Genomic DNA, 9809 nt, shown 5'->3' with positions numbered 1-9809 from the left:
ATCGCAGAGGGCTGGGAGGAAGACGGTGGTTACCTGTGGTGACATTCCCCCTTTTCTTGTAAGGGGTTGACAGTCTTCTGCACCGTCCGGAGACGGTGCGGGAAGGAGGACCTTTTCCTCTTCCTGTTTTTTTTCCCCATCTGTGGGCTCCTGACGAATGTCCTCACAGGTGGAGAGGGAATCAGGACTCACCTTTTCAGGGATCTCCTCTTTTTTTGCCTGCAGCTTTTTTGTTTCTGCTCACCGGGCCCCATATACTAATATGGGCAGTAATGCCCTGATGTTGTCCCTAGCTAATAATCTAAGTTTCCTACCCTCAGTGTTATACTTACCGTTCGCAGTCCTCAGCTGTGCTCAGCAACGCTCCCATTCCCGATCCACTATCTTGTGACCACAGCTTCTGACTGATCAGAAGTCAGAGGTAACGGTCACAAGCTCTAAATGTAAGTCTATGGGAGCCTCATTCTCGCCTCGTTCTGGCTTTCATACACTTACACTGAGTTATGACTTCTCACTCGCTCAGCAAACACTGGAGCGATCCATCTGGTCACAAACTGCAGAAGACGACTGGAGTGGAGCCAAGAACAGATGAAGATGGCGGCTGATACATATAAGACTAGAGCAAGGGAACTTAGATTAATGACACTACTCCAGCGCTGCAATAAATAAACCTTTGGAGTAGTGCTTTAAATAAATGAAAGCTGAGCTCTGTTGCTAGGGCAACAGAGTTTAATTTTCAGACAGTATACATAAAGGCCCAGTTGTACACAATATAGTAGAGCAGGTATCTACTGAGCATGTGCGAGCTGTCAGGAAAGAACTACAGACTGTAACTATGGGCATCGACAAAGGAAAAAGCCTCCGATATGTGAGTTTTCAGGGGTCATACTTGGGGCAGCAAGCAGTTTTTGACATTGTATTTGACAACTCTTTATTTTAGGATTGTAAGCTCTGAGCTATTGCTGTTTGCAATAGAAGGTCTTAAAGGAGTTGTCCAGACTTACAGCTTGCAGATCCTAAGGCTATGTGCACACATTGCGGATTCTGCTGCGGATCCGCAGCGTTTCTGGCTCTGCGGGTCTGCAGCAGTTTCTGCTGCGTTGTACAGTACCATTCTTTGCAATGGTAAAACCAAAAACGCTGTGCACATGCTGCGGATTTTTCCGCGGGTTACAATCCACAGCATGTCAATTCTTTGTACGGATTCCACTGCAGTTTCACACCTTCACATTGTGCGGTGTGAAACCGCAGGGCTAAACCGCAGGTATTTTGACCTGCGGATTTTTCAAAATCCGCGTGGAAAAATCCGCAGCACTTCCAACTACTTGTGCACATAGCCTAACAGTGTGTTACATCTCCTGTGTTCTGACCAGCAGCCAGAGATTACTGGTGTGAATCAATTCACACCAACTCTATTCCTAAGTAAAAATATAGAATTCAAAGAAGGTGTATTTAGTTTCTCTTATGAATATACATCACGTACTGATTATAGAAAGTGTTTTTTAGCTTGGTCCTTCATTCATGGTTCTCAAGCTGGGCAAAGCTGCTGCAGGAGTCTCAAGCACGTGGCTCGGGATGTTGGATTATATTGTGGTGCAGAGACCACTGTACTGCAATACCAATACCAGCCACCGGCCTGATTGGCAGCTGATGTTGATGGGGAGTGGGATAGTTGACATTCCTAAAAAATGGGACAAGGATGGGAACATTTCTACAAGAAGGGAGCAGAATGGAGGATATTTGTTCAAGATGGGACTAGGATGAGGACAAGAAGGGAGCAGAATGGAGGATATTTGTTCAAGATGGGACTAGGATGAGGACTATACTACAAGATGGGGACCAGGATGGGATATTACTATAAGATGGGAACTAGGATGGGGGATATTACTACTAATAATAATCTTTATATAGCGCTAACATATTCCGCAGCGCTTTACAGTTTGCACACATTATCATCGCTGTCCCTGATGGGGCTCACAATCTAAATTCCCTATCAGTATGTCTTTGGAATGTGGGAGGAAACCAGAGAACCCAGAGGAAACCCACACAAACATGGGGAGAACATACAAACTCCTTGCAGATGTTGTCCTTGGTGGGATTCGAACTTAGGACCCAGCGCTGCAGTGCTAACCACTTAGCCACCGTGCTGCCCACTACTGCCCACTATTACTACAAGATTTGGGCCAGAATTACTATGTGTGGCTAATTGTTAATTTACACTGCTCAAAAAAAAAATAAAGTGAACACTTAACAGAATATAACTCCAAGTAAATCAAACTTCTGTGAAATCAAACTGTCCACTTAGGAAGCAACACTGATTGACAATCAATTTCACATGCTGTTGTGCAAATGGAATAGACATCAGATGGAAATTATTGGCAATTATCAAGACACCCTCAATAAAGGAGAGGTTCTGCAGGTGGGGACCACATCTCAGTAGCAATGCTTTCTGGCTGATGTTTTGGTCACTTTTGAATGTTGGTTGTGCTTTCACACTCGTGCTCATCCAGGATGGCACATCAATGCGAGCTGTGGCAAGGTTTGCTGTGTCTGTCAGCGTAGTGTCCAGAGGCTGGAGGCGCTACCAGGAGACAGGCCAATACACCAGGAGACGTGGAGGGGGTCGTAGGAGGGCAACATTTTCCAGCAGCAGGACCGCTACCTCCGCCTTTGTGCAAGGAGGAACAGGAGGAGCACTGCCAGAGCTCTGCAAAATGACCTCCAGCAGGCCACAAATGTGCATGTGTCTGCACAAACGGTTAGAAACCGACTCCATGAGGATGGTCTGAGTGCCCAACGTCTACAGATGGGGGTTGTGCTCACAGCGCTGACACAGCAAACATTCTTGCCTCAGTTCGCATTGATGTGCCATCCTGTTGTCAGATTACATAGCAAAAACCTACTGATAGATTCTCATTAAGGGCCTGTGCCAGATAAGAAATGGGGTTGAAAGTCTTTCATTTTATGAACTATACATGTGAAGAATTGTGTAAAAGGAGTTGTCCTGTCTTGTGAAAGTTTGCAATCACTATATGACTGTTGACATCTGAATTCTTGCAGCGCATGCGTGGTCAGGATTCTCCAGTCACTGCCGAATCTGGGCTTTCACGTAACCACAAGTTTGCTGTATGCATACTTACGGCCACATTCCAACTAGACATGGGTACGTTGGCTAGTGAGCATGTGACTGCATGTATGCAAATCGGATGCTTGCGGTCACATGACCATCTGCTCTCAGCAGCAGCACCAGAAAATGTTGATAGCAAGCGGTACGTGCGCAATGTAAGGATTCAGAAGTCTGCATTCACGGACAGTGACTATTAAATTATAGGACAGAATGCCATACAGTAACAACATACAGGGGTTGGGCAAAATAATGGAAACACCTGGAAACATCAACAAAAGTTAGTTTAATATGGTGTAGGTCCACCTTTTGCGGCGATTACAGCCTCAATTCTCCTAGGTATGGATTCATACAAGGTGTGAATTGTTTCCAAAGGAATTGTAGCCCATTCTTCAGTTAATACACCCTCCAGTTCTTTGAGCGATGATGACGGCGGAAATCGACGTCTAACTTGAATCTCTAAAATCGACCATAATTGCTCAATAATATTGAGGTCTGGGGATTGTGGGGGCCAGATGAGATGCTCAACTTCATTAGAATGTTCCTCATGCCATGCTTTAACGATTCTAGCTGTATGAATTGGTGCATTATCATCCTGAAAGATGGCGTTCCCCTCCGGGAACAGTGCTTGAACCATAGGATGCACTTGGTCGCCCAAAATGCCTAAATAATCGCGGCTGTTAATTCTTCCATGAAGGGATATCATTGGCCCGGCGGATCTCCACGAAATAGCACCCCAGATCATCACAGAACCTCCGTCATGTTTTACGGTTGGGAGAAGGCAGTCTGGATGGAATGCTTCTTTCGGCTGTCTCCAAACGTACACTCGGCCGGAGGTCGGAAATAGGGTAAATGATGATTCGTCTGAGAATATCACATGTTTCCACTGCTCGAGGGACCAATTCTGTAGGTTTCTACACCACTCTAAACGCTTGGAAACATTTGTCATTGAGAGCAGCGGTATTCTAATTGCAGCTCTTCCGTGGAATCCAGATTTGTACAGCTCCCGACGAACTGTTTTCGTGGAAACTGGGTTCTGTAGGTGTTCATTGAGCTCAGCAGTGATTTTCGGAGCAGTGGTCTTGCGATCCTCTCTCACAATTCGCTTTAGAGTCCGACGGTCTCTCTCAGTCAACTTCGACTTTCGGCCGGACCTGTGCTTTGCTGCGGACGTTTTTCCTTCTCTTTCAAACGCAGTCATTACTTTGGAAACAGTACCTCTTGACACGCCAAGCATTCGGGCACTTTCTGTTACACTAGCGCCTGCCATACGAGCACCAACAATTCGGCCTCTTTGAAAATCCGAGAGGTCTGCCATTGGTATCAGGTTCTCATCAATGTTCTTACAATTCTGCAAAACAAACAGTTAATTTACATACACATATCACATAACACAAATAATCAACTACAAAACATTAACATATGTCACGGTTTATATGTTTATAACATGTTTGAAGATTATGATGCTAAAACGTTAGGTGTTTCCATTATTTTGTCCAACCCCTGTACTGTAAGTCATTTTCAAAATCCATATTGCTATGATCCTGCCACACTATCCTATGAGGTGTAGTTCTATAGTTTGGCTGCAGATGTCACTGTGCATCTTAGTGTATAAAGCCAGGACACTGGCAACACCCTGCAAAGAAGGAGAATTCAACTATTTTTTTTTAATCTGTTTTAGGCTACGTGCACACGCTGCGGAATGGGGTGCGGATTTGGCAGCGCGGATTTTGTAAATCCGCAGGTAAATCTGCAGGTCAAAAGACCTGCGGTTTTACCTGCGGATTGCTCTGCGGTTTTGCCCTGCGGTTTTTCACCTCCACAATGGAGATGGCAAACCGCAGCGGAATCCGCAGAAAGAATTGACATGTCAATTCTTTCTGCGGTTTCAAAACCACAGGAAAACCGCGCGGAAAAATCCGCACCATCTGCACAGCGGTTTTGTATTCCCATAGGGAATAATGGTACTGTAAATCCCGCAGCAAAAACTGCTGCGGACCCGCAGCGGCAAAAATCCGCTGCTGAACCGCAGCAGAATCCACAGCGTGTGCACACACCCTTAAGGTCCACAGTGTCCGATTCACCTCACTGAGGAGGCCTTTACAAAGTTATTCATAAGACTTAAAGGGAATCTGTCACGTCACCTATTTTTTCGACTATCAGCTGCCGGCACCGCCATCAGGGGCTTATCTACAGCATTCTATAATGCTGTAGATAAGCCCATGATGTAACCTGAAAGAAAACGAGTTATATTATACTCACCCAGGGGCGGTCTGGGTCTGGTCTTGGTCCGGCGCCTCCCATCTTCTAGCGGTGACGTCCTCTTCTTTGCTTCCCGTCGCGGCTCTTGCGCAGGCGTACTGCTCTGCCCTGTTGAGGGCAGAGCAGAGTCCTGCAAGTGCGCAGGCGCCGGGAAAGGTCAGAGAGGGTATTGAGGCGAGAGACTCGTGCAAGTTTCTCGCATTGCACTTGCAAGTATGATCCCGGTCTAAGGCCTCATACCCATTGGCGAATAAAAAAAGGTCCGATTTCTGGACTGGAAAAAAGGGTGGAGTGTTAAGCGAGTGTTATGCGATTTCTATGCAATTTTTAATCTTTCCGTTTTTTTTTTTTCCCAGCAACTCTTTTTCTACAGTCATTTACAGGACCATTTACAGTGTTCTATACCACAGAATGGTGATGTATCTGTTTAAAACGGATGGAAAACGGATGGTCCGTTTTTGGTCCTTTTTTTAATCGCACCCATTGACTTCTATTGGCGAAAATCACTGCAAATCGCAGCATACTGCGATTTTTTTTCTCAGACTGATTTTGGATGAGAAAAAAATCGCAAGTGAGATGTCACCCATTCACTAACATGGGTCAGAGTGCAATCCGATTAAAAATCGGATTGCAATCGTCCGATTTTATCTCCAGTGAGTATGAGGCCTAAGACACTTTTTTGCCCTGCCCGTAAACAAAATTTAAGGCATCCATTATTTTTTTTTTTTTGAAGCTGAAGAAACTTATACAGATTATTTTTACTGTAATGATTTTTTCACTATAATGTTCCTAAATGAACTACTTGTCTAGTCTAGAAAACTGCAGGGAACTAGACCACTCAGACATGGAGGCAACGTCGCTGGGGGGGTCCATCAGGGTGGCACTGTGATCGGCCCATTGCCAAGGGATGTCTTCAGCTGCATTAGTTTCTTTCATCTCAATGGGGCCAGTATGTGCTTATCTGCAAGCTTCATTTACATGAACGGATCAGTCCTAAAACTTTTTACAATAAATTTGCCAACTCTGAATATACTCAATACTGAATAAATCGAGATGTTTTGAAAATTTCATTTTCTGATCGATTGCATATAATTAACATATCTATTGATCCTGTGATTTATATTGTTCCAAAACTTTTCCTTCTTGGTGTTGCATTTTCAGTGTTTGGAAACCATGTGTCTGATGTAAGGCAAGCTGCTGAAGGCAGGAAGAGGCCTGTGGAGGAGAAATGAAAGTAAAAGCAGCAGCTGCAGCAAGGAACAGGACAGAGAGCAGAGGCGGCCAGGAGAGGTAGGAAATCATGTACTATTGTTCCTACATGACACAACATTAGATACAAGGCCATGTGTCTGTAGGGCCTGGAGCCAGCCAGGACACCTTATATATCTCCCGGGGGTCACTCCTGAGGCACAGGCATGTATTCTTATATATCTCCCATAGGCACTATTGCACACCCATATTGTATTCAAAGACCCTGCAAACCAAAGGCCGTCTGTTCCTTGTGTGCCCTCAGCTTCTCGCACCTTTCCTAGATATGACTCCTATGTGTCCAGGTAATGCTGGGTTTCCTATATCTCCTGTCATACAGAACAGATTGCCTTTTTATGTCACTCCCACATACATCTGCTTGGAGAAGTTACAGACTCCTCATTTCCAGCCTTGAAATGTTCATTTTGGGATAATATGACTGGCAGAATCCTTAGCTTGTTGATATCTGGCAGAAGGCCTGTACATGGAGAAATGATTGTGAGCGAGCGTTCTAAATAGTGATGAGCGAGTATACTCGTTGCTCGGGTGTTCTCCGAGTATTTTGGCGTGCTCGGAGATTTAGTTTCTGTCAGCCTCAGCTGTATGATTTACGACTGCTAGACAGCTTGAATACATGTGTGGAATGCCTGTTTGTTAGGGAATTCCCACATGTATTCAGCCTGTCTACAAGTCGCAAATCATGCAGCTGAGACGACGAAAACTAAATCTCCGAGCACGCCAAAATACTCGGAGCACACCCCGAGCATGCTCGGGAAAACCCGAGCAATGAGTATACTCGCTCATCTGTTGTGAATTCGCTTTCTGGCCTCCCTCTAGTTATTACTGAAGGTAGTGGAGCTGGTCAGATCGACAGAGGGGTTGCGAGTTCTCTTTCTGGGCTCCCTCTGGTGGTTACTGGAGGTAATGGAGCTGATCTGATTGACAGAGGCTTGCCACCTGATAATGATGATGACGATTGGAGATCTGGGTTTTCAGATTGGGATTTAAGACAGCCGACTCCCTCTATCCCTGCTGGTGATTTGCTTCCTGTTCCTCCTGAGGTCTGATTTCTCCAGCTCTGTCCCTGCATGTTCAGCTAAGAGGTTTATTTGCTATTCTGTTTGCATTTGATCTGGTTTTATCTATCTCTTCTTGGTGCTGGTCAGCTAGCTCCGGTCCCATCAGGACCACACGGACGGCCATCGGGAAAAAAGTGCTACAGTAAGAGCTGTTCCCGGCGGCTGGTGCTGAACGCGGCTGTCATTCATCTTTCCTGCTCTGCCGGCAACAGCGAGCAGGAGAGCAGAATGAATGGAAACCCAACGTGGGGTCCCCCTCTGTTTGTGAACCAACCAGACGAAACTTACAGCTGGGGGCTGCAGCCCTCAGCTGTCAGCTTCATCAAGGTTGGTTCTCAAGAATAGAGGGGTCCCCATGCTGTTTTTTTAATTATTTAAATAAATAATTATAAAAAAACGGCGTGGGGTCCCCCCTATTTTTGACAACCATCCTGACTAAAGCTGACAGCTGAGGGCTAATATTCTTAGTCTGGTACGGGGCCATTGATCTTGGCCCCCCACATCCTAAAAACAGCAGCCCCCAGCTGCCCAGAAAAGGCGCATCTATTAGATGCGCCTATTCTGGATCTTTGCCCGATTCTTCCCTCTTGCCCTGTAGTGGTGGCAAGTGGGGTATTAAGAGGTTAATGCCACCTTTCTATTGTAAGGTGACATTTAGCCCGGATTAGTAATGGAGAGGTGTCAATAAGACACCTCTCCATTACTAATCCTAGAGTCAGTCAAGGTTTAAATAAACACAATAAGAGCAAAGTATTTTAATGAAAGAATACACTACACACAGTTTTAAAATCTTTATTACACTGCTATTTCCATTGCGACGCCATGGATCTCCTGTAAAAAAAGGTGAAAATAATAAAGCAACAATATACATTACCTGTCCGGCGCTCAGTCATGTCCCATGGCGTAATCCATCTCGGGGGTTAATCAGTTTACAGGCGGAGCTCTGCTAACACAGCCGCTCCCGACTGTAAACTACTGTAGAATGAATGGAAGCAGGCGGCACATGCTCAGTAACTAACTGTGATGTCACCGCTCATACTGAGTCTGATGTAATATAGTGATCACCAGTGACATTATACACAGGATCTCTGTATATAGAGTCAATGTACAGGTAATACAGTGATCACCAGTGACATCATACACAGGAGCTTTGTATATAGTGTCAGTGTACAGGTAATACAGGGATCACCAGTGACATTATACACAGGAGCTCTGTATATATTGTCAGTGTTCAGATAATACAGTGATCACTAGTGACATACACAGGATCTCTGTACACAGTATTTAGTATATAGTGTAAGTGTACAAGTAACACCCTGACTCACCAGTGACATCTCTATTTGAAGTCTTCCATCTTTGCTTTTCTTCTTCATCCACTGCAGACCGCCATCAGTTCTTCCAGCCAGGACTCGTCTTTGCAGAAAAAAATACTTATTTGCGCATTCCTCATTTTTCCCCAATTTTTACACTACTCCAGATGAAGAAAAAAGGGACATAGTGTGGCCTTGCACAGTAACAAGACCTCACCCTCAATTCATCATTTGCTCTTCCCCACTATCAATTCATCATCATTTACTGCCCCCACCCTTAATACAGCATAATTTGCTCCCACAAACCCATTTAACTTATTTAAAAAAGAAAAGTTTTTCATACTTGCCTCTCATACAATCCCTTGGAGCTCCACTTCCATATCCAGCACGCGTATGTGCTGGCGCGATGCCATCATTGCATAGGCGCCATCACCTGACCCCAGCTTGTCACTGAAGAGGTGGAAAGAGCTGCACATCCGTGACGCTCCAGGAAAGCTCCCTGCCCCGACGAGATTGCGCCACAACCCACCCCTGCCCCTGGGGCACGGTGAGCAAAAACCAAAAGGGGGGCAGACTGGGTCCGGGTCCCTGTTCTTTGCTTCTGCTCACCGGTGTCCATACACCAGTAAGGGCACTAGGGCAGTAATGCCCTGATGGCGGCCCTGTATATCTTATCAATATCAATAATTACTCAGATAAACTAAAGCTGAGCTCAGAAAGGAATAAGAGATTTTAAGACATTTAAGTACACATTTTAAGCAATTTCTTACCAAACTAATATTTTAT

General features: G+C 45.2%; 1 protein-coding gene across 3 annotated transcripts in view; it reads left to right on the top strand.

The window, feature by feature from the left end:
- Positions 1–801: 801 nt before the first annotated feature.
- Positions 802–9809, top strand: part of IFI35 (interferon induced protein 35) — a 118275-nt gene continuing 109267 nt past the window's right edge. The window contains exons 1-2 of one of the 3 annotated variants that reach the window (XM_073562603.1): positions 802–868; positions 6548–6676. In XM_073562603.1, the coding sequence (XP_073418704.1) occupies positions 6615–6676 (62 nt within the window). In that variant the 5' untranslated portion in view covers positions 802–868; positions 6548–6614. The remainder of the gene's footprint in view (positions 869–6547; positions 6677–9809) is intronic. The other 2 variants (XM_073562605.1, XM_073562604.1) reach the window with 2 other exon arrangements.

The sequence above is a fragment of the Dendrobates tinctorius genome, unplaced genomic scaffold, assembly GCF_039654945.1.
Source record: "Dendrobates tinctorius isolate UK_male_01 unplaced genomic scaffold, ASM3965494v1 ptg000360l, whole genome shotgun sequence".
Lineage (NCBI taxonomy): Eukaryota > Metazoa > Chordata > Amphibia > Anura > Dendrobatidae > Dendrobates > Dendrobates tinctorius.
This window is presented reverse-complemented; position numbering and strand designations above follow the sequence as displayed.